The sequence below is a fragment of the Heptranchias perlo genome, chromosome 9 (genome assembly GCF_035084215.1).
Source record: "Heptranchias perlo isolate sHepPer1 chromosome 9, sHepPer1.hap1, whole genome shotgun sequence".
Lineage (NCBI taxonomy): Eukaryota > Metazoa > Chordata > Chondrichthyes > Hexanchiformes > Hexanchidae > Heptranchias > Heptranchias perlo.
This window is the reverse complement of record NC_090333.1, coordinates 18,532,024-18,557,608: the sequence shown is the minus strand read 5'-3', so window position 1 is coordinate 18,557,608 and position 25,585 is coordinate 18,532,024. Positions and strand designations below refer to the sequence as shown.

The 25,585-nt window shown below is 44.0% G+C and overlaps 1 protein-coding gene and 1 long non-coding RNA gene across 2 annotated transcripts in view; one reads left to right on the top strand and one right to left on the bottom strand.

Annotated features, from left to right (window-relative positions):
* Positions 1 to 25,585, top strand: part of bcar3 (BCAR3 adaptor protein, NSP family member) — a 158,847-nt gene that overhangs the window by 62,746 nt on the left and 70,516 nt on the right. The window contains exons 4-5 of the mRNA XM_067989945.1: positions 5,278 to 5,602; positions 21,465 to 21,504. Coding sequence (XP_067846046.1) covers positions 5,278 to 5,602; positions 21,465 to 21,504 — 365 coding nt within the window. The remainder of the gene's footprint in view (positions 1 to 5,277; positions 5,603 to 21,464; positions 21,505 to 25,585) is intronic.
* The window catches only part of LOC137325164 (uncharacterized), a 49,351-nt gene continuing 28,468 nt past the window's right edge, over positions 4,703 to 25,585 (bottom strand). The window contains exon 3 of the long non-coding RNA XR_010963832.1: positions 4,703 to 6,311. This is a non-coding gene — a long non-coding RNA (uncharacterized lncRNA). The remainder of the gene's footprint in view (positions 6,312 to 25,585) is intronic.

Below are 25,585 nucleotides of genomic sequence, written 5' to 3'. Positions count from 1 at the left end.
TTTTTCTCCATATCCCTTGATCCCTTCAGCATTAAGAAATATATCTATCTCCTTCTTGAATATATTTAATGACTTGTCCTCCACTGCCTTCTGTGGTAGAGAATTCCACAGGTTCACCACCCTCTGAGTGAAGAAATTTCTCCTCATCTTGGTTCTAAATGGCATACCCCGTATCCTGAGACTGTGATCCCTGGTTCTGGACTCCCCAGCCATTGGGAACATCCTCCCTGCATCTAGTCTGTCTAGTCCTGTTAGAATTTTATATGTTTCCATGAGATCACATCTCATTCATCTAAACGCTAGTGAATATAGGCCTAGTCGACCCAATCTCTCCTCATATGTCAGTCCTGCCATTCCAGGAATCAGTCTGGTAAACCTTCGTTGCACTCCCTCCATGGCAAGGACATCCTTCCTCAGATAAGGAGACCAAAACTGCACACAATACTCCAGATATGGTCTCACCAATGCCCTGTACAACTGCAGTAAGACATCCCTGTTCCTGTACTCAAATCCTCTTGCAATGAAGGCCAACATACCATTCGCCTTCCTAACTGCTTGCTGCACCTGAATGCTCGCTTTCAGCGACTGGTGTACAAGGACACCCAGGTCTCGTTGCACCTCCCCTTTTCCCAATCTATCACCATTCAGATGATAATCTGCCTTTCTGTTTTTACAACCAAAGTGGATAACCTCACATTTATCCACATTATACTGCATCTGCCATGTTCTTGCCCACTCACCCAACTTGTCTAAATCACAGTGGAGCCTCCTCCTCCTCCTCGCAGCTCACATTCCACCCCAGCTTTGTGTCGTCTGCAAACATGGAAATGTTACATTCCGTTCCCTCATCCAAATCATTGATATATATTGTGAATAGCTGGGGCCCAAGCACTGATCCCTGCGGTACCCCACTAGTCACTGCCTGCCACCCGGAAAAAGACCCATTTATTCCTACTCTCTCCTGTCTGGCAACCAATTCTCAATTAGGAACAAAGTCTGGGCCCAAATTGCCTTCTGCGGGGTATCGCAAAGTATAGAGTGTCTAATTGACACAACAAACAATATTATAATTTATAATTATAGGTTTCCTTACTTAATTAGACTTTATGTCTAAATTACATTGGTGGTGCCTCCTTAAGAGAGGGGCACTTGTGGAGTCTTCTTTCAGTAGGTGACACTGAGCCAACCTTTATTGGTTTATCAAAACAGGCAGGGCCCTAATTGCTTGTGGAATAGTGAGTAAGTTCAATGACAAGCTAATGGCTTTATGGTGATTGCTGGTCAGATGTGCAACTCCGACTGGGTTCTTCAGTGCCCACACTGGGGTGTGGCTGGGAAGCAGTGGATCACGCGTCAGAGCAGTGCCTCTCAGAAGTGTGTGCTCTACACTGGGAGCAGCAGCACTTTGGGACTGCGACTGTGGGGAGGGAGGGAGAGAGAGAGAGAGAGAGAGAGAGGAGGGGGGCGGTTTTAAAAAAAAAGCAAAACTTCATAAATAATTCTTCAGTGCTTTGATGTGTAATCTGGCAGTGAGCCCCAGGCCTAGCCTGCTGTGCATACACAGCACAGTTGTGTGAAAGACACTAGATTCAGTGTGTGGCGTTTCATTTTTAAAAAAAACTCTCATCATTTACTGGAGGTAGGTAGAGATTGGTTCTCAAGTTAGCTGTGGTTGAAAGTTTCTGTTAACTTTGTGTCCTACAGTGTCTTTGCCCGTGAAGAACCCATCTGTTTTCTCTTTAGACAGTTCAGTAAAACCACATTGTGCAGGAGTTGTGAGCTGTTAAAAGAAGATAGCTTAAAAGGTTGCTACTTTAAGGCACCAATGTTTTCATTTTGAATGCTGTTTTTTTTTCTTATTAGGTATGTGCGTTCTAGCAACTATTTTCTGGTGTGTACCCTGATGTGACCATTCTTTACTGGTTTACATGACGTTCGGACGTGTAGCGAAGACTGTATTTTTGCCTTGGGGGTGGTTGGCTCTGACACTAAGGCCCGTTAAAAGATAAAAGTGATTGTCAGTGACTTTGACGTGAGGCGCCCTGTGGTGATAATTGTCGGCTGCATCCTTTATCCTGGCGAAGGTCATGGTGCATGTTAATGCCTTGTGTCCGTGGCCTTGTGAACATGTGGCTGGGTAAATGATTGTCTAATGTTTAGTTTTAGTGGCCAAACTTGCACAGGACTTGAATGTCTGTCGTGTGATAATACTTAATTTTTTATGAAACACTTTCGTACGACAAGTGTTTATTGCTTCGCTGGCATAGCCACTGCAGCACTCTGCTAGACAATACAGCTGGGAATCTCTCACGCACTCAGCTCAGGGGAGTGCTGCACTTAATCGACAGGCTACCCGTTCCTTCTGGTGAAGATTTGGGTTTCTTTAACTTTACACTTAACACTTTCCTTCACTGGGATTCCTGGCCGAGGAAGCAGACTTGTTTTCTCATGGATCGTTGCAAGATGTCTGGGTGATTATTTTTTTATATTGTGCTGGACATACTGAGCATCTTCAGAAACCTTCTGAAAGGAGCTGATTTTGGAAATAAAAGCCTTTGGGGGAGCCAGAGGTTGGGAGACATTTTTCTCCAGTTAAGTATGAAAGGCAGTGTAGGTTGCAGTGTGGCACATTGTTCTCTCAGCATTGTTCTGCACAGAATGAATTGCTTTTTTGTAACGGTTCTTTGTGTGGGTTAAAGTGCCCCAGACTCTGAAGTTTGCCTTGAGCTCATAAAATGGTGGCAATTTGTCTCCCAGTTTCAACTAAGCTTATCTGGGATTTTCTTTTAAGGTTGTGGTGAAGGTTTGGTACAATTCCCAACTGTAATGATAGAAATCTGCTCCTGAACTTTAAATAGCAGCAACAAACCAAGTGTTGATCTACTCGTGATATGGTTTATGTCGGCAAATTCTATCCTGGTGTAGATCGAATGTGTACCGAGTGTTGTAAGCCACAGATTTGTAATTTTAAATGCATTTTTAAAAAACTTGGAGTAGAGTTGGAAAGATACAAGTGGTTTGATAATGTAACCAAAAGATAGATCAGCAAATGCTTTTTATGAACAGATAAGTTTGCAATATGAAGCTGCCCCCCGCCCACCCCAATTGATTCTGTTTGGCTTTTAATTTCTCAGAAGGACGGAAACTGCTTTTATACTGCTGCTGGTTCAAGTCGGATTCTGGGAGACGAGCTCCCAGCCTTTCCGCTACTAAATCCAGTTCCCTTATCCCAGCAGCGGAATCACAGATCCCTGATATACAGTTCTGCCGCTGGAATAGCGAAGCCGGATGTAACGGCATCAAATGCTGGGAGACAACTCTGGGGAGATTCCGATTTCCCGAGGATCTGACCTAAGCAAGTGGCAGAATCAAAGCAGCAAAAGACTCTGTGAAATCTGCATTTAAAATTTGCCAGCATTCATTGTCTGCTGTGCCATATTACCCAGGAAGGTCCCAGGTTTGATTCCTAGTCTGTGCTCAGTTTGCCAGTCCTAGTTGGGGCAGCATTGAATGAATGAGCTCTTCCCCCAAAAAGCTGTTGAGGCTGGGGGTCAATTGAAAGTTTCAAAACTGAGGTTGATTAAATTTTTGTCCGGTAAAGGTTTTAAGGGATATGGAACCAAGGCAGCTAAATAGAGTTAAGATACAGATCAGCCATATTCTAATTGAATGGCTGAACAGGATCGAGGGGCTGCATGGCCTACTGCTGTTCCTACGTATAGTTGGTTTCAGCACCCTTGGGAGCTAGGAGAAAAGTTAGTCGTGGTTCCCACTCCCGATCGCTAGGGCAAGTGATTAGTTATCAACTCCAATCTGCTCAGACACTGGCAGCTTTGCTGCTACTGAAATGTTTAATGCAAGTTCATGGTGTTCTGACAGCAAATCACGTCACACATGCTAAGTGTAGAAATCTGGGGGATTTGTTGCAGATGGGTCTCCCCGCGCCAAATCACTCACCCTACTGATCGCTGTCCTGTGATTCCTGCGGCTAGGTACGGATGTGTGGACCTCAGGTTTGACTGTGCTGCCCCCACAGTTGATTAGCCTGTTGACACAAATTGTCTGGGCTCACACATGAAGAAAAATCACTTAGGCATGGTCACCAGAAATCTCAGCATAGTGTTGACACTGCTGTGTTGGCATAAACCTAGCAAGAAGCGATATCTCAAAGCCCCTGCATAAATATACAGACATTGCTGGGTGATGATTGAGGGAGACAGCCAGCTAGCCAGCCAGGAGCAAATGTAAGTGACTGCTGTGGGTAGCACATGCCGCCATAGTCTGTGGTCTCACGTACCAGCCAGGTGTGTAATTTGCTTTGGACTCTGCAGCACCGTCCCATGCAGACCTTGCCTGGGGAGCCCTGCAACTGCAGTGGAGGTTTCATCACATGATCTCCCTCCTCCGCACTCCCACCATTGGTCACCCGACATGTCCATCACGATCTCCCGCCTCTGCACTCCCACCGTTGGCCTCCTGACACGTCCATCATGATCTCCCGCCTCCACACTCTGACGATTGGTCACCTGACACATCCATCCATATGACACACTGCCTTCCCACCCCAAATGGAAAGTGAATAGATTCTTTGTTACCTGATTGGATGATTCTTGACTCTCAGTCACGCAGCTTTACGCCCCCCCCCCCCCCCCACAACAGTCCAATATTTGTATAACCAATAAATAAAAGCATTCAAAGAAAATGAAACAAACACACAATTTTGTTTTAATGCTCCTGATTGTTCTCCTCAGTTTCTCACAGCAGTGTCTGGGAGATTCACCTTTAATTCCAGGAGTCTCCAGGACAATCCAGACTGGGTTGGCAACCCTACTACTGGCACTTGATATTGAGAATCTTGCATCAATAATGGTCAATTGGATGAGGCATCAAAGGGCAAACTTTACTCATGGAACCGTACTTCAGTTGGGGAGGGAAGGAAACTAGAGAATTTTTTTAAAAAATTGGACAGAGGAGGACACAAAACGAGCTTTGTATTTTGGCTTAACCCGAAAGACCAAGGCTGGCAGACATGAATAGAACTAAATCGTCATAGTCATATCTATCCTTTCTGAAGGCTCATGTGATGTCAGTCAGATTTTCAGAAATCTTTGGACCTTTTGGAGCTACTAAATATCATTTGTAGAGACAGCTGTTAGTCATTGTTGTTAACTATCACTAATGGACTCTACCATGAAGTCTTAAAAGCTTCTTGTGTACAATGATTAACTGGTGCCCGCTTTGTTAATGGTGTTTGTTTGTTTGTTTTTATAAATGCAGAGCTGAAGATGATGGCAGCAGGGAAGTATGCCAGCCTCCCTCGGAAAGCCCACACCGGTCGTAAGTGTTCGCTCACATCTTCGATGGAGGCACTCAACACTGGAGAGCCCCTCACTAATCATATTTCCAGTTCGCTCCAGAGTATTTCCATCCATGGCACGCTTCCAAGAAAGAAAAATGGGAAGATGTCCATTATACCTTGTGGCATGTACAGTCCCACGGAAAATCAGCCCCGGTCCCTGCAGCCCCGGTTGCGCCAAGCGTCTTTGTCTTGTGATGTCATTGAGGAGCACCCATTACAAGATGTCAAGGAATTCCATTCCAGGTAACTGATTATGGTGTTAGTTAAGTCAATACAATCAGGCTGGATGTGGAGTGACTTGAACTGACTGAAGACTGGCATCTGTGATGGTGGGGACCTCAGGAGGAGGCCGAGAAGAATCATCCACTCGGTACTTGTGACTGACGACGGTTGCAGATGCTTCAGCCTTGTCTTTTGCACTCACGCACTGAGCTCTGCCATCATTGAGGATGGAGATGTTCATGGAGCCTCCTCCTCTCGTTTAGTGATCTATAAACTATAGCTTTGCCAAACTGTGCATAAACTCTCTGGAGTTAGGTTGGTGGGGTGTGTCCGTACAGGGGGAATGTGTGTGCACTCCATATCAGGCAAACAGTAGCATGGCTCAGAGACTCTGAAATACAGAGATGGGTTTCTGCATATGCCAGCTAAGCAAAGTAAAAAAAAAAAATTATTGCACTGGCCTTCCTCTCCCTACCCCATTTTATAAACTACCATTGTCCTACTTTGTATCCACCTGCATCGTGCCCCATTCCTTGAAGAAATAAGGGGGGCACTGTCCTGTTCCCAGGGTGCTACCTGTGCAGCTTTTCTCCATGTCCTGCTGCTGGTTGAAAAGTGTTGCAGGTTAGTGAGATCTATCCAAACTAAATCTGACCCTGCTACCTTTACTCCACCCCTGGGATCTGTGTCCTTTTCACCTGTTCCTGGCTTCTTGTCCTGAATTCCCAGCCTGCAATAAAAGAGATTGATTTTAATAAACTAGGCAGCAAACAATACTTTGAGTCAAAGAAAGTTGGGTTTTGCATTACACGGTTAGGATTAGTGTTGACCCATTGCCTATAATTGAATTAGCCCTGTACCCTAGGTTGGCATTAAATAGTCTTGTGCAAGAACTGGAGGTACTTTGATAAAAAGCAATGGTATTACTCAGCTGCTGTTTGCAACATAACCACATTGTTAAAATCATTAAGCATATTTCTTGTGCACATTCCCCTTGTGGAAACCACCCAATTTAGATTCTGGGCTATACAGCCCAGGAAGGTCGTATGTATAGAAGATTAAGGGGTGATCTAATTCAGATGTTTAAGATGATTAAAGGATTCGATAGGGTAGATAGAGAGAAACTATTTCCTCTGGTGGGGGAGTCCAGAACAAGGGGACATAACCTTAAAATTGGAGCCGGGCCATTCAGGGTTTTATCAGGAAGTACTTCTTCACACAAAGGGTAGTGGAAATCTGGAACTCTTTCTCTTCCCCCCCCCCAACCCAAAAAAAAAAGAAGCTGTTGAGGCTAGGGGTCAGTTGAAAATTTCAAAAGATTGATAGATTTTTGTTCGGTAAGGATATTAAGAGAAATGGAGGGAAGGCGGATAAATGGAGTTAAGATACAGATCAGCCATGATCTACAAGAATAACTGAATAGGCTCAAGAGGTTGAATGGCCTACTGCTGTTCCTATCTTTCTATGTTCCTATGCTTGGTTTTTCCAGTCAGCCGGTGGTGTTAGAGGAGCTTCAGTTGGCCTCACCACCCGGGGTGAGGGGGGGGGGGAAAGAAAGAGATGAGGGGGGAGGAGTCAGCATCTAATGACCTGTCTGCTGCAAAGTGGATATGTTATAAGACCATAGGACCACACGAGATAGGAGCAGGAATAGGCCATTCGGCCCCTCGAGCCTGCTTCGCCATTTAATGAGATCATGGCTGATCAGATTTTTACCTCAACTCCACTTTCCATGTTGACATCAGGAGTGGACATGATTGGACCTTCCTGTAACACCTTCCCTCCGATCCCTCTGTGATCAAATGACACACCCACACACTCTCACCGAGGTGAACTATTTATTGGAAGGCATGTGCCCGCTGTCTGCAGAAATGTGTCTCAACACAAGTCACTGCCTTCAGGAGAGGAGTGAGTAAAAAGAATATATGTGTTTGCTTGTATTTTTTCTTTTGCTGTCCATTTGTCTTTATCTTCTAACTGTGAGAGCCTTCAGTAAAGGTAAGTTGCGTGTTTACTTTTGTTTGGAGTTTATCAATAGCTGAACCTTTGTTAAGATGGAATACCTTGTTTATGGGTGTTTACACATATCTCTGAGACTGGCAGGTTCTTGCAGGTTTGGTTGTCGAGCTGAAAACATGCATTGTGCAATGATCTATTTGGAAAATCTTGTTTCCAATGTCTTTATAAAAAAAACAATATAGAAAGTGCACTTAAGTAAAGTATGATAAAGACCAATAGAATCAAGTAGAATATACAGCACAGAAACAAGCCATTCGGCCCAACTGGTCCACACAACCGGTGTTTATGCTCCACACGAGCCTCTTCACACCTATTTACGTCTAACCTTATCAACACATCCTTCTATTCCTTTCTCTCATGTTTGTCCAGCTTCGCCCCTAAGTGCATCTATGCTATTCGCCTCAACTATTTCTTGTGGTAGCGAATTCCACATTCTAACCACTCTCTGTGTAAAGAAGTTTCTCCTGAATTCCCTATTGGATTTATTAGTGACTACCTTGTTAATGCTGACATATTATCACATTTTCACTCCGTGACTGTCCCATTCTGTAATTCTTCCACCCTTGCCACTCTCTCCCTCTGCCACTCTTGCCCTTTGCCTGTCCTTCCATCTACCAGTCTCACTAGTGCTCTAGTTGTAATTAATAGCCCAGTTGCAGGTAAGATTTCAGCCGTGGCTCAGTGGTAGCACTATTGATTCTGCATCGGAAAGTTCATGTGTTCAAGTCCCACTCCAGAGACTTGAGCACATAATCTAAGCTGAATCTCCAGTGCAGTACTGAGGGAGTGCTGCATTGTCGGAGGTGCCGTCTTTCAAATGAGATGTTAAATCGAGGCCCCATCGGCGCTCTCGTGGATATAAAAGATCCCATGGCGCTATTTCGAAGAAGAAATGCAAGTTCGTTGGTTCGTTCTTGCATCTCTCATTCCGATACATTCAGTGTTGTGGGTAAATATTGCAGTCTCTAGACAACATATTTTACTTTCCAAACAACCAGAATATAATATGTTAGTTAACACAAGAAAGTTGACTACTTTGTCCAGGTCTGAGATGATTTTCCTATTTATAGCCTTTGGCGGTTGAGTAAAGCACTGCCTAAACATACAGTTGCTGCCAGGTTTAAATAACCTGCTGAAGTTCTGAAATATGCCCCGTTTACACTGCATTCCACCAATTCTGGTCTCTTGTGCATCCCCGATTTTAATCGTTCCACCATTGGCGGCCGTGCTTTCAGCTGTCTAGGCCCTAAGCTCTGGAATTCCCTCCCTAAACCTTTCCGCCTCTTTAAGACGCTCCTTAAGACCTACCCCTTTGACGAAGCTTTTGGTCACCTGTCCTAATATCTCCTTTTGTGGCTCAGTGTCCAGTTTTGTTTGATAATCACTGCTGTGAAGCGTCTTGGGACCTTTTACTACGTGAAAAGTGCTATATAAATGCAAGTTGTTGTTGCGCAGCATATTTCAGAGTATCGGCGACCGGGAGTGACCAGCCGTGCATGTTTGTTGCTGGTAACGCCATCGCTTTGCCGGTGAGGGAACGGCGCCTCCTCTGGTGATACTCTGTACTGCCAGGCGCACTGTTGCCATCACACCTCATTTATTTACTAATTCTTTTTATTTCTTTTTCTCCCCTCCTCTTCTGAAATGTTCCATAGCAGTTCTGTAGGTGTCAGCACCATCCAATACCTCACCCAAGTGGCCACTGTTCATGTGCAACAGAGAGTGAGGGTAATTTTGACTGTGCGACAGTGTAAAACAGGTGATGGTGAATCGGCAGCCTGTTTTACATCTCTCCCGATTTTTTTATTTCCATTGACTTCAACGGAAATAAAAATGGGGAGAGGTGTAAAACAGGCTGCCGATTCGCTATCACCCGTTTTACACTGTCGCACACAGTCAAAATCTACCCCAGTGAGTGTCGGCAGGATTCTCAACCCACATGGGCATCACAGCCAAGTCAAATCTTGTCCTCGTCGGGTGCATCTATGTGGGTGTCTATTACTAGGGTTTGCTGGATAGCAATCAGGACTGGGAGTACTGACTAATTTTTCCCCCTCCTGAATTTAAAGGCACTGTGGCCAATTTTAGCGGCCCTGTTGCCATTTCCACTAAAACTTTGCGTGACCATGGAACGCACTGGGGAATCTCCTGCTCTGTGTGGTTCAGCTACTCTTTGCTGAGCCATCAGAGGAGACTTTGACACTGGCCCCTGATGTGTGGATCTGAGGCAGCCAGCTGCAACCCAAAGGTTGGTGGGATACCTTAAGGCTAGTGGTTGGCAAGAGCCAGGTAAAATGAGTCTTCCTGGACTTCATAAATCCAGGGAAGTTTATCTTTGAGGTGCAGAAGACTGTGGAGGGCCCAAGAATTGGTGTCTCACAACATAAAAGCTGTGAGCTCATCTGCAGGGAGGAGGGGAGGGGCGAGGGTGGGACTGCGTATTAGGCTAAACAATGCTGAGCCATTTCCCCCACAGGAGAGAGGACAGGTTGATAAGTGAGTTCAAACTGAGATGCAGACATGTGCCTCTTTGAGGTTACATACAGAGTGATATTACAGTAGCCTGGGATCAGTATCTGTGAAAGTATTTATGGCACAAAGTGAATGAAAAATAACTCCTGAAATGTAGTTGGGGTGAAGCTGGTTCATCTATTTACTGCCCTTGCAATATATGTGGCTGGGTGTACGTCGGAAAAATTGCATTAGCATCAACCAAATTATGTACCAAAGCAAGTTCTAAATGAGTGCTATAATTTTCTTTTCCATTTAATGTGCTTTTAATAAGTTGTTTGAAATTGTTCCTGTTTTAAGGGAGATTTCCCGTTGCCAAGGTTGAATATTTGGTCTGATGAGCAGTAGGTGCAGATGGTATCATGGATGAGGAATGTTACTGTGAGTAATGGAGCCAATTTCAGCTCCCCAGATAACCCACCACCGTGATAGATAGATTAGCCTTTGAATGCCTGCAGGGGGCGGGGAGCTGCTTTTCAAAGTCTCGCTCTGAAGTGCTCCACTTTGTTTTCAGTTTAATGGACTTTTAGTGAGTCCTATCTGTTGCCTGAGTAATAGAAAGCTTTATTGTGCTTTAAATGATTGCAGTCTGATAAGCAGGCTACAGACAGCAGGAGAGTGGTACAGTGCCACTTGTATGATGCCACCGATATAGGTTTGATTTTTGTTTCCCCCTCCACCCCCACCATGGCGTTGAGCTTTGAGTATCAGTTACCCACTGTGTTGGTCCAGGGAGGCAGTAAGCAGAGGCCAATTCTCTCTCCTCTTGATAGGTTGTGGGGAGAGGGGAATGGTTTAGTTGGATGTGAATGGTTTCCAGTCTAGCAGTGTACCCTTCCTTATGGATGGTAGCGTTATGGAAGCTGTCGTCAGAGGCTCCATCATGATGGGCACCACCATCATGTTCATGGAGCTGACCATTTGGTCCATGTTAGACGGAATGGTCTCCACGCTCAGCGCAAAGCCTTGACACAAGTTGGATCTAGACTCCACCATGCTCTGAGCCACTGTGCTCAAGCTCACTGGCAGCCTGACTAGTGCATTTCCTGGTCTGTGCCCATCAGCCGCCTTTGGTAGCCTGGGCCCTCGAAGTCAGGATCCGATTCTGCTGCAGCAGAGCTAATATGTGATCTCGCCCTCCGGCGAGCTGGCACCTGTGACGTTCTATCCCCCTACCCTACCTCCTGCACGTTTGTGCCTGGTGATTCACTACGTGGAGACCCCTCCTCTAGCCAAGTCTGGTCTGGTGCCAGTATCTGAGCTGGTGCTTGCGAGGGTGAGATCGAATGATGGTACATCTTCAGGAAGGCTGGCCTCCTCTTCCTGAAGTAGCCGAGGTATCTCCACATTATTAGCACCCGAAATGAAGGAGAGGGACAAGGGTTAGCTTTCAGTGTGAAGGGAAAGCAGAGAGAGATGAGTGGCTGGTGAAAACAGCAGCAGTTGTCATGCAGAGTGTGTAGGGCGAGTTAGAAATAAGAAGGGAAAGGAAGATATGGTGCTAAGAAACCATGCGTGACGGCTCCTCCAGCGTTGCCACTCTCCATGGCCATTTCTCTCCCCCTGCCCATAATGGCCAGCAGCTTTCGTCAAGTGGGGAGAGGGTGTGCAGGCGGGCTCTGCCTCCTCCGCTGGCAGCCTCCTGTCTCGAGTTGTGCATAACCTTCTGTAAGAAAGAAGGGTGTGTGTTAGAGACAGTCTTGTGAGTTGTTTAGAGAATGTGCTTGTCATGGTCGAATAGTTTGCATATAGTATGTGTAACACGTTAAGTCTGGGGAAATGAGGGTTGCAACAGTGGTGATTATGAGGTGAAATGTAGTGGGGTGATTGTAGGAGAGTGAAGGGAAGCAGGAGAGGGGAGTGTTGAGAGTTGAGAGGCAGTGGCGGTGTGAACAGCAAGTAAGAGAGCAGTATTCTTACCTTGACAACTCTGGTGAGGTTATTGAGCTTTTTTTCTACATTTCAGCCACGTCCTGGGAGCTAAGTCCTTGGTAGTGAACTCCTCAGCGACCTCTTCCCACTGGTGACGGAGATGTTATCTGAAGGACTTTCTGCCCCCGGGTGGGGAGGAGGAAACAGGATTTCCCTCTTCCTGCCAACCGCCTGCACCAGGGCCTACAATGCGGTATCAGAGAACCTGGGCGTCCTGTTTGGATCTCTTCCAGTCATCTTCTTGATTCTCAGGAATTTCCCTGTTGTCTGCAGCAAGAGTTCACCTCCCCTTTAAGAGGTTCTGGCTACCTTTTTAAGTGGCAGAGACACCCGTTTCCCCACCCCCCAAACATAATGCGCAGCCTGTGAATAGCATGATTTTAACATCCTGCCTGGGACCACGTTTTCGGGCGCGATCGAATTTCTAGGCCAAGGAAACTATTACTAACTCCTAAAATAGGAGGACGCTCCTTCTCTGTGTACAAAGTGAAAAAGGAGAAGATCGTGGCAAAATTATTCTAAAATGTTCCACCGGGAATCTCCTTACCAAGTGACGGGTAGATTGTGCTGTCTATCACAGAGAATGTTGCCTTTTAGTGGTTGTCGCTGGGTTAAGTGACTGGTATCAGAATTGGGTTTTGTTTTCTGCTCGCCGTAAGTTGAAGACTTGCAGTGGTCTTTTACTGATGAATTATATTTGAAAGCTGAATATTTTCAAAGAATTTTAAGAGCGAGACAGAAACCCCAGACGAACGGGGCTACAGCAGCAGAGGCTGTAGCCCCGTTCCTCCCTCCGTCACTTTGCTGGAGGGAGGAACTGAGGCAAATGATTGTCCAACAGAGGGAGGGGGAAAATCAGAGGAATAGCTGTCTCTAGGTCATTGTCCCTTCTTCTTAGTCAATGGCATCAGCAGCCTAGGAGCAGATTAGCCACAGGTGCTGCATGGCAAGATCAACCAGGGCAAATAGAAGGACGCGTACTCTAGTGAAGGAAGAGAGAGAGGTCAATGTAAATTGGCTTTCAGAGACTAGCTGAAGGCAAAGTCTTGCGTAGGTTTTGTACAGTTACGAATTTGTCAGAGATTGCACAAAAGAAGCACTCAATTCTTTCATAAAGACGTGCCCAGGGCACAGTAGTCTAGAAATCACTCTTGACAATATTAGCAGATGAGCGTTTAACACATTCTTATGATGTTCCCCTCTCCATTATTTTGACACAGACTTTAACCAGGGTTGTTTTGAACAGATTACTCCTGCATCGAAATAGTAACAACTCGAATTTAATGCCTTTAACGTAGTAAAACGCCGCAAGGCACTTCAAAGGAGCATAATCAGACAACAATTGACACTAAGCCAAAGAAGGAGGCATTAGAACTGGTGACTAAAAGCTTGGTCAAAAAGGCAAGTATTAAAAAGCGTCTTAAAGGAGGCGAGAGAGGTGGAGAGGTTTAGGGAGAGAACTCCAGAGCTTAGGGTCTAAACAGCTGAAAGCATGGCCGTTAACGGTGGGTTGAAGGAAGTGGGAGATGCATAAGAAGCCAGAGTTGGAGGAATGCAAAACTCTCGGAGGGTTCTGGGCTGGAGGAGGTTGAAGAGATAGGGAGGGGATAGATCAAGGAGGGATTTGAACACGAGGGTGAAAATGTTAAAATCGAGGCGTTGATGGACCGGGACCCAATGCAGGTCAGCGAACACGGGGGTGATGGGTAAATGCGACGAGCAGAATGAGAGCTGTCATATGAGCCCACGCACTAAATCACCAGGAGTAATTTCTAGGCTGTCTCTTTTTGGAGTAATGCTGCTGATGGAGTGGCCAGTGGTGTTCAGACACTATCTGCACTGATAACTGTTACATAGAAGCTTCACGGAGAAAGGGAAAATTTCAGCGACCTCAATGATATTCAATTCGTAAGCATGAATAGTCTAACCTTTAACTTTATTACTGTTGCATGAGTATAAATGCTTCATCATCGGGGTTCGGTCTCATCTTGAAGCCACAAAACCAATTTACAATAAGCCAGATGATACAATGTCTGTCCTTCTGAGTAAGCAATCTATAAATGACTTGCATGTATAACCTTATCTACAACCCATTAAATTACTTAGACTTTTCTCCCTCTTTGAATTTTTTCCCTTCTGATACCACTGAGAATTCCATCCAGGGGTATGTAGGTACCAGGTCCCATAGTCCCAACCCCAAAAGTACATTTATACCCTGTTATACTGCACTTTGAGGCTGGTTTGCCTGTGGTTTTACTCACTCTGTCCCAAAAGTGCAATGTAATGTTGCTGGTGCCAGGAACCACCACTTGGTCATTGACCTCGAAGTAAAGGCCTAACGCTGGTTTGTCTTTGTCCCAACCATAGTATTGATGTACAACAACCCCCTTTTGGCTCACTGTATTTATGCACATATCGCACACATATATCAATAAAAAACGTGTTTTGAGTTGGGGTGTGAAATATGCAAGTTAATAATTACTTTCAAGGGGAGGGTCTAGGACTGTGGTTTTGGGATGCGGCCTAAAAGCAGGGCGACTACGTTATGCATGTTTAGCAGTTTTTAAATTTGCGCACCTTCTCAGCTGCCATTCTGTCTTCCTCTGATTGACAATAGAGGACATTCTTATCAGTTCTCTTCAATCACAAAATAATGTCACCCAATCTCATTGTTATGAGACGAATATAAGACAGCATGATTGGTTTGTAATGGCACATTCACTTTGTACAAACCTGGCGGTAACTGGGAATATCTGTTGGGAACTGGTTGTTTTCCTGAGTTCAATCTTGGTTTACAAGCTGTGCTTTTATATGACATATACCCCACACTGCTGACATGTTGTTAGACCAGTGATTAAATGAGAGAACAAAGCCCACAGTGAGCTATCAGTGTTTTGAGTTATTTAAAATGAAATAGGTCTTGCTGCTAGAAATACAAAGAATTACAAAGAATGTACAGCACAGAAACAGGCCATTCGGCCCAACAGGTCCATGCCAGTGTTTATGCTCCATGTGAGCCTCCTGCCACTCTTCATCTAATCCTATCAATATATCTTTCTAGTCCCTTCTCCCTCATGTGTTTATCTAACTTCCCCTTAAATGCATCTATGCTAGTCACCTTGACTACTCCATGTGGTAGCGAGTTCCACATTCTTACCACTCTCTGGGTAAAGAAGTTTCCCCTGAATTCCCTATTGGATTTGTTAGTGACTATCTTATATTTATGGTCCCTAGTTCTGGTCTCACCTGTAAGTGGAAACATCTTCTCTACGTCAACTCTATCAAACCCTTTCATAATCTTAAAGACCTCTATCAGGTCACCCATCAGTCTTCTCTTTTCTCGAGAAAAGAGCCCCAGCCTATTCAATCTTTCCTGATAGGAATAACATCTCATTTCTGGTAACATCCTAGTAAATTTTTTTGCACCTTCTCCAGTGCCTCTATATCCTTTTTATAATATGGAGACCAGAACTGTTCACAATACTCAAATATGGTTTAACCAAGGTTCTGTACAAGTTTAGCATAACTTCTCTGCTTTTCAATTCTATCCCTCTAGAAATGAACCCTACTGCTTGGTTTGCTTTTTTTATGGTCTTATTAACCTGTGTTGCTACTTTTAGTGATTTGTGTATCTGTACCCCTAAATCCCTCTGCTCCTCTACCCCATTTAGACTCTTACTTTCCAAGGAGTATGTGGCCTCCTTATTATTCCTACCAAAATGTCCCACCTCACACTTACCTATATTGAAATTCATTTGTCAATTACATGCCCATTCTGCAAGTTTATTAATGTCTTCCTGTATTTTCTTGCAATCCTCCTCAGTATTAACTCTATCCCCCAATTCAGCCCATCAAGACCGTGCCAGCTCTTTGTAAGAGCAGTCCAGTTAGTCTCATTCCCCCGCTCTTTCCCTGAGGCCCTACTCTCTGTTTTCAGTTTTGTAGCCAGCTTGCCATCTATTCTGCTACTTGTCCCCTGAATCCACATGCTCTGACCTTAATCATGAGTCTACTATGTGGTACCTTATCGAAGACCTTTTGAAAATCCAAATATATTACATCTACATTACCCTTGTCTACACTTTCTTTTACTTCTTCAAAGAATTCAATAAGGTTGGTCAAGCATGACCTTCCCTTTTGAAATCCGTGCTGACCATTATATTTTCTGTTTCTAGATGTTTCTCTATTACATATATGTGTGGATTCCACTATCTTACCTACCACCAATGTTAAGCTAATTGGTTGTTAGTTCCCTGGACTTGTGATTCCTATATTTAAAAAAGGAGATAGTACATTAGCTGTCCGCCAGTCCTCTGGCACTATTCTCTTTCCTAATCAATTTTTATATATTTGTAATAGAGCCTCTGCTATGTTTTCCCTAACTTTTAATATGCTCGGATGCAATCCATCCGGACCAGGAGTTTTATCCTCTCTAAGTTTGATTAGTTTATCAATTATCTTCCCTCCTTTCTATCTTAAATGTCTTTACATCATTTTTGATCTCTTCTTCTAATATCAGACCCATCATACTAGTCTCCCTGGTAAATACTGAAGCAAAGTAATTATTTAATATAAAAACAGAAAATGCTGGAAATACCCAGCAAGTCAGACAGCATCTGTGGGGAAAGAAAGAGTTAATGTTTCAGGTCAAAGACCTTCCCTAACTTTTTTGTATTCCTTTTTGTCATCCTCTCCTTTGTTGTCTGTGTACTTAGTGTATGCCTTTTTCTTTAGTTTCAATTTTGCCCTTTTTTTAATCTATCCACGGTGTGTCATTACTGTCTAGCTTGTTCTTGCTTTTTAGTGGGATGTATTTCTCCTGGACCCTTAATCACTGTTTTAAATGTTTCCCTCTGCTGTTCTACATCTTTGTTTGCCAGTAAATTTTTCCAGCTTATTTTTTCTAGTTCCATTCTCATCCTCTGAAAATCAGTTTTTTTTCCCCCAATTTATTACTTTGGTCTTTGTCATCTTATGTCCTTCACAATCTTTATCTTAAACCTTATGTTGTGATCGCTATTGCCTAGATGTTCCCCCACGCTTACTCCTCTTATCTGTTCTGGTTGATTTCCCATTATTAGACCCAGCAGTGTTTCCTCTCTTGGGCATTTTACATACTGGGTGAGAAATGAGTCCTTCACACATTGTAAAAACGCTATTCCCTATACCCCTTTGACTACCTCTTCTTGCTAGTTTATTTGGAGGTAGCTAACATCTCCCATGATAAACCTACATCAGAACTGGTGCCAGCTAAGTTGGTCTAGTGGGTAAAGGCATCAACCACTGTTGCATTAAACTATACAGACCAGTGAAGAATGACACTTTGACAACATTCAGTTTCTAGTCTGTGCTGAGCTAGCTGGTCTCAGCCAGCATACAATTGGCCTCCGTGGGCTAGCGAGGGGGAAATTGTCCACTAGAAAGTGGTGGCAACATGATTAGGGAATCATCTGTGATGCCTTTCGCAGTTGAACAGCCATGCTGATTCTGTCTGGACTCTCAGCTAAAGAATGACCACTTGGGTGAAGTACTTGAAATGCTTGTGAAACTATATCCCAGCAATGAGTCAGCACTTTCAGCAGAGGAGAGGAAGAAGACACAAAACTACTTGCAGTGCACATCATAGCAACCTGAAATGAAACAGAAAGTGAGTGACGAGGTTCATTCTATCCTGGGGATGGGTAACTGAGCACAATGAGGAATATTGGGATGGTCTAGGGCAGGGGCTGGAACTCCGGGATTCTATTAACCCACCTATTTGGATGGCTGTGTTCTCTGACACCTAGATTCACTTGACTTTTTTTCTCTCTGTTCTTTCTACGTGTTTGTTTTTTTGCTTTTCCGTCTATTCAGAGAATATGTCACATTTCAAAAGCGGGTAGTTTAAGGATCAGAGCTGGCCTTTTGTTCACCAGTTTTTAAAAAAAAATTCCATTCAACACTAAAAAAGGTCAGTCTTCATCCGGTAGGTGTGACAGCTCCTGACTCTGGAAGCTGAGCGACAGTTCCATTCATAGCTTTCCATCCTGGACCGGACAGGTGTTATCTTAAATAGTTCCCTGTTGACACCTATTATTCCCTATGTTATATGCTTAGTGCTGTGTGGAAGTATTAGTATCATTTTAACATTTACCCAAGCTGCTGTGTATGTACTGTGACTGTCACAAAATTTACACACAGCAGCTGTTCCACGTCTTTTGACACGTTTTCAAGAGACCGTGTCAAGTTGACTCAGCAGTAGGGCTCTCGTCTCTTGTGTCTAACCCCACTCCAGTGATTTGAGCACGTGATCTAGGCTGGCACTCTGAGGGAGCGCTGCATTGTCAGAGGTGCCGTCTTTTGAACGAGATGTTAAACCGAAGCCCCAACTGCCCGTTCAGGTGGACGTATAAGATTCCATGGCACTTTGTTGAAGAAGAGTACTGTGTTCAGTTCTGGGCACCGCACCTCAGGAAGGATATATTGACCTTGGAGGGGGTGCAGCTCAGATTCACCAGAATGATACCGGGACTAAAAGGGTTAAATTATGAGTTGCATTGACTAGGCTTGTATTGCCTTGCATATGGAAGATTAAGGGGTGATCTAATTAAGGTGTTTAAGATGATTAAAAGGTTTGACAGGGTAGATAGAGCGAAACTATTTCCTCTGGTGGGGAAATCAACAACAAGGAGGCATAGCCTTAAAATTAGATCTTGGCCATTCAGGGGTGATGTCAGGAAATACTTCTTCACACAAAGGGTAGTGGAAATCTGGAACTCTCTCCCCCAAAAAGCTGTTGAGGCTGGGGGTCAATTGAAAATTTCAAAACTGAGATTGATAGATTTTTCTTAGACAAGGTTATTAAGGATATGGAACCAAGGTGAGTAAATGGAATTAAGATACAGATCAGTCACGATCGAATTAAATAGTGGAACAAGCTCGAGGGGCTGAATGGCCTACTCCTGTTCCTATGTAATTTTACATTGATGATCCCTTGTCACTGATTACCAACCAGAGGAAATAATCCTTCCCTATTCACCCTATCAAAAGCCTTTTTAAAAAAAAAAATTTAAAACCTCTAATAAATCTCCTCCTTTGGCTTCTCTGCTCCAATGGAGATAGAGCTGCTATCTCTAGCCCTTCCTCATAACTATCGTTTCTCATCCCCTGGTGAATCTACTCTGTACTCTCTCTGTGAACTTTATAATGTACTTTCTAGTTAGTTCTAAACTTCATGAAACAATTCAAATCGCATCAAGCAGAGTGATGCTATGACCGAATCCTGATATTTTAAAATAAAATTCCCACATTATTAGCTGGAGGAAAACACATTTAATCTTGTAGAAGAAACATTCGCACTGGGCCAATTGGTGAGTGCCCAAAGCAATCCCTGAGAATGTGATTGAGAGGCGAGCTACTTCTGCATACTTGGTTAATTATTGAGACTTGGTTAATTATTGGGACTTGGTTAATTGGAATGTAGACTTGGAATTATTCCACGTCACCTCCCAGTCTACTCCTTACATTGTCACTGTAAGCCATCCACACTGAATAAAAACAAGGAGAGGGGCTGTTCCGTTCAAACGCCTTGTTTTGTTTGACTGGAATAATGTCAGTAGTATAGCTAACAATATAAGGGAGGGTAATGCTAAATTGTAAAGATATTTAAAGGATGATGCACTGACCACGAAGGGCTGCGCTGATCTCAGTTGGGGTGACGAGGGGTCTGCAATTGAGCTCAGTGCTCCTGGGTTAGTCAAACTTGGCCAGGGTCCACTCCTGATCCCGGTCCTGTGACCCTTTCTGGGGGCGTGGGTGTCAGATCAGGTTCAGCTGTGAAGATTCCCCAACCCCGACTAACAGTTGAATATCCTGCCAACACACTCTACCAAGGTTCATGTCTGAATAATGTTACTTAGACAAGGCAGTGGAGGTTGACTGGTGCCTGTGTGTAGAAATGTACCCCAGCAATGAGTCAACAGCACCTTCAGGACAGGAAGGAGAAGGAGTTTTTTTTAATGGCCACTTATCTCATCTCCAAGGGGAAAGCACTGGGGTGGGGGGGGGGAAATGAAACTACTTCCTCTGGTGGGGGAGCCAAGAACGAGTGGGCATAACCTTAAAATTAGATCTTGGCTATTCAGGGGTGATGTCAGGAAGCACTTCTTCACACAATCTCATGATCTAATTGAATGGCGGAACAGGTTTGAGGGGCTGAACGGCCTACTCCTGTTCCCAAAAAAAAAAAGCACTCCCAAGCCAGAAGGCAGGGAAATCCAAGAGTGTGGGGTGCAGGCTACTCTCAGACGCTCTTTGGTGGCTGACTTCAGAATAGCATTGGCAGAGGACTAGGATGGTTACAGTATGTGGAGTGAGCACCAATCATGGAAAGAACAAGAATGAATAAAAGAGCCTCATCCACACCAACAGTAAATTACAATGTGGAAACTATTGACTATCAAAGCAAATTAACGAAAGAAAAAATCAACTTGAGTCATTGTGTACATGGTAAAAGTGAATACATTTTTACTTTTGTACTCAAATTTTACCACACATTTCAGTTGTTTGCCCAACATTTCATCTTCAGTGTTTCATTGCATAAAGCCTTAGTTGTGCAAACAACATACTTGAAGGAGCAGTGCTCGTGAGAGACAGCTAAAGAGCTTTGGTCACTCCGGGTCATTCAGTCCTTCCCCCTCATGGAATAAGCATCACTCCCTCCCTAGAGAATCCTCTGTTAAACAATAGGCTCATTTAATGATCTAGATCTCAAATTGGGATGTTACCAACAATGAGTTAAGAATTTCCTCTGATCATGGTGTGCAGTGACCTTGTGAGTTTATTTGTGAAATTTCCTGATATCTGTTTATAGTGAAACTATAAAACACATTTTTAAATGAAATCAGTTATGATTTTGCTATAAATATGAAACAAAAGAAATCTTTGAGCATATTTACAAAGGACTTCTTATTTTAAAATGTGTCAAATGTATTGTTTTTGGCATCTAATTCTCCAGAAAGTACATTCCCATATTATTTTAATAGGTCATTGTATGTTTGTGTATAGTCCAATATATTTAATAAGGCCGTTGTGCATTTCGGTATATATTTTATAGATTTTGAATCCTTTGTTCATTTAAGTGCACAGTCCAATATACTTTGAGGCCATTGTACATTTATGTGTGGGTTCCCATATATATATTTTATGAAGTCATTGTATATTTTGATTGCACAGTGCTTGCAGAAGGAGTGTATTAATATATCCAGGGTAAAGGGTACTTTCATTTATTTTTTAAATGCTGACAGATAAAACATGAATTTGCAGATGTGCTGTGACGTGAAATCATTTTCTGTTCATTAAATAGCTGTGCGTGCTCTTTGTTTCTTTTAAATCATTCTAAAAATCCAGCAAATGTCACCAACACTTCTTTTCTCACCTACAGGGACAAGCACATTATGGACTACACCCTTGAATATGTCAAGGTACGTAACTTGTTTCTGAATACCGTACATACAATGATCAGATTTACTATAGACGCAACTGGCTGGCTACTCTGCTTTAGAGTTGATTTGTGGCTGACTTATCTTGCCTCGTTGAGCCTTTATCAAGTACTTTCTTCACTCTTCAGAAAGGGCAATAATGCAGCAATTCCAGCTCCTTGGGGGTTTAATTCCCATCAGGTGACACAATAACTAAGGGTTAGCCACTGAGTTAAAGAGGGCACAGAGCAATTTATATGATGATGATAGCCACTGCAGCCCTCGAGTGTAGACTGAGCATATACAATTAAAATGTCTCACCTGCCATAATATTGCTCGTTCCACGCACGTTTCTGAGAACTGATCAAACTGCCTTCCTTACAAAGTTTACCCGTTATTCAGCTGCCCTGGCAGTTTAACACTCAGCACGACTTCTGTTAATCTGAGAAAGTATAAACCCATAAACTGGAATGAATTTAAAAGTGGGGATCAGGGTTCAACACATTGTGGACTTAAACCTACAGAAAGATGATAAGCATTTCACTGACCTTAACATGAGTGATCTATAAAAGCATTTTAATTAAATCATACTCTACACTTGATCTGTGGCTTTTAAAAATAGTACTCGTGAAATGGCTTCTTTGGAAAATTCACTGATTGTCGCAGCAGAAACCACCCATTCTACACAAGATTAAACTGTTAACAAGTCAGACACGGATTTGTAAAAACAAGGGACGCTTTGTTTTGGTTTGTGAGATTTTGTGAACTCCGTGAACTAAATAATAGCCAACACTGGATGACTTTCCAACTTCAGGCCTTGGTCACAGAATCTGAAGAACAAACTTGCATCTCCTGCCTTTTGGAAGCTGTGAGGCTACATCTGTGCCAGAGACTGACTGCTGTACAGCAGCTGGATTACAGAGAACCTTTTCTAACAGCGAGCTCAAACAGGCTAAAAAAAATACAGAGAGCTAAGCTTTTCTCAGCAGTTTAAAAATCTCTCCAGTTACCCTCAACTGACCCCTTTGATGTGAGTAACAAGAGAAAAATGAACAAGAACTTGTAAAGTGTTTGTTGTTTATGGTGATCACTCAAAGTCAAATAACATAAGTGGCTGTGCAATTAGTGCAGATTGTTACATGAACTAGGAAGAAACAGCATAAAAGTGATATTGGAGCATGTTCTGGGTCTAATTAATTGTAACAAACCTAACTGCAGATAAGCCACATAGGAGACACTTGACAAAAATCATTTGCAGTCCTTTTGCGGGGTTTCCGCCTCTGCGACATTACTGAAACGGCCCTTCTCAAAGTCACAAATGACATCCTATATGACTGTGACAATGGTAAACTATCCCTCCTCATCCTTCTCGACCTGTCTGCAGCCTTTGACACGGTTGACCACACCATCCTCCTCCAACGCCTCTCCTCCGTCGTCCAGCTGGGTGGGACTGCCCTCGCCTGGTTCTATTCCTATCTGTCCAGTCGTAGCCAGAGAATCACCTGCAATGGCTTCTCTTCCCACTCCCACATCATTACCTCTGGAGTCCCCCAAGGATCTATCCTTGGCCCCCTCCTATTTCTGATCTACATGCTGCCCCACGGTGACCTCATCTGAAAACACAATGTCAGGTTCCACACGTAGGCTGACGACACCCAGCTCTGCCTCACCACTGCCTCTCTTGACCCCTCCACTGTTTCTGATTTGTCACGTTGCTTGTTTGACATCCAGTACTGGATGAGCAGAAATTTCCTCCAACTAAATATTGGGAAGAGCGAAGCCATTGTCTTCAGTCCCCACCACAAACTCCGTTCGCAACCTTGGCGTCCTATTTGACCCTGAGATGAGCTTCCAACCCCACATCTGCTCCATCATCGAGACCACCTACTTCCATCTCCGTAACATCACCCGTCTCCGCCCCTGCATCAGCTGTTCTGCTGCTGCAACCCTCATCCATGCCTTTGTTACTTCTAGACTTGACTATTTCAATGCTTTCCTGGCCGGCCTCCAATCTTCCAGCCTCTCTGAACTTGAGCTCGTCCAAAATTCTGCTGCCTGTATTCTAACGCCCGCCAAGACCCGTTCACCCTTCACCCCTGTGCCCGCTGACCTACATCGGCTCCCCATCCAGGCAACACCTCGTTATTTTTTAAATTCTCATCCTTATTTTCAAATCCCTCCCTACCTCTGTAACCTCCTCCAGCCCTACAGCCCTCCGAGATCTCTGCACTCCTCCAATTCTTACCTCTTGCGCATCCCTGATTTTAATCACTCCACTATTGGCGGCCGTGCCTTCAGCTGCCTAGGCCCTAAGCTCGGGAATTTCCTCCCTAAACCTCTCCGCCTCTCTTCCTCTCTTTCTCCTCCTTTTAAGATGCTCCTTAAGACCTATCTCTTTGCCTGCCCTAATATCTCTTCTGTGGCTCGGTGTCCAACTTTGTCTGATTGTGCTCCTGTGAAGCGCCTTGGGACCTTATACTACTAGCTGACTGGTAGGGCTGGTGGTTACAACATTTGACTTTCATTGTTCTAATCTGGTTCTTGATTCTAACAAATGGAGACAGTCTGGCCTTCAGAACACAGTGTGCAGCGAGGCTCATCTGTGCAAAACTGGGCAGCGCTGGGACGTGAAGAATGAGTTACATTGTATTGAATAGCCACAGTAGGATGGCATTGGCATTGACATTGGTTGTTAAAGGACGAGCGGCTGATGCAGCCAGCTCCCAACTACAGCAGTAACCTGCATTCCTACAGTGAAGCTTATGTTGAGAGAGACATCTCGAGGGCACTCTACAAAGTCAATGATTTACTGCTGCTAATTTATTATGTATGTGTGGTCCATATCAGCAACATCCATCCAATTCAGCTGCTAGGATTCTGCCCCACTACTTTCACCTCCTTCCCTCCTCTTTGACCGTTCTTTCACCCTTCAGCTCCTAGTTTTTTTTTTCCTTACTCCCTCAGTTTCTAACTATTTGTCCACCGCCCTGTGAAGTACTTTGAGACACCTGTCTGCACGCGAGGAGCCACTAAAGTTGTTGTTGTCAGGCTGCAAGTTCCTGTGGCAAGTCTTAACCACTGTTAATTATCTTGCTTTACCAATCCCAAAGAATTCTTGGTGTAAATATCTCATCAGGGAGTAAAAGGGTTGATGGTGTGTTGAAATACTGTACAACATTGCTCGACTGATGCACCAGGTCATTCCATTTGGAAAATAAGCTCGACACACTCAAAATAGGCTGAAACATAGTGAAAGCTGGCGCCCTCTAGTGGTAACTAGACTGCCCTCCTCGATTTAACGTTGCATTAATGAACTCTGATGGATAGATTAATCGCATTAAGTGGTCAGGCTGTCAGAGAATATTAATCTGTGGAAAAAGGCTCATATTCATATTTGTCAAATGAGCACCATAAGATCTGGGCAGTATTGCGCAGGCTGCCATCTCAAAGTCAGCTCTGTTGTTTTGTTTTCTCTTTGCGTTAAAGGGCTGAGGTCCAGAGTGTCAGGCTTAAAAACAGGGCAAAGAGAAGGTGTGACCAATCTAGAAATAGGCGATGCTAAATTTGAAGATTAAAGGAGGAAGGAGTGACTAAAGGAAGTAAGGAGTTCCATAGTTTAGAGGTCCTGGGAAAGAATAGAATAGAGTGGAGTAGAGTCAGTGCATGCACTGAATCTTGATTTACATCGAGTTGCGTCGAAACTACAGCACAGAAATGGGCCATTCGGCCCAACTGGTCTATATCGACGCTCATGCTCCACACGAGCCTCCTTCCCCCCCCCCCCCCCCCCCCCCACCACTTCATCTAACCCTATCAGCATGCCCTTCTATTCCATCTTTCCTCATGTGGTTATCTAGTTTTTCCTTAAATGCATCTATGCTATTTGCCTTAATTATGCCTTGTGGTAGTGTGTTCCACATTCTTACCACTCTTCGGGTAAAAACCTTTCTCCTGAATTCCCTATTGGATTTATTAGCCGCTATTTTATATTTATGACCTCTAGTTTTTGGACTCCCCCACAAGTGGAAATACTTTCTCTACGTCCACCTCATTACCTTAAAGACCTCCATCAGGCCACCCCTCA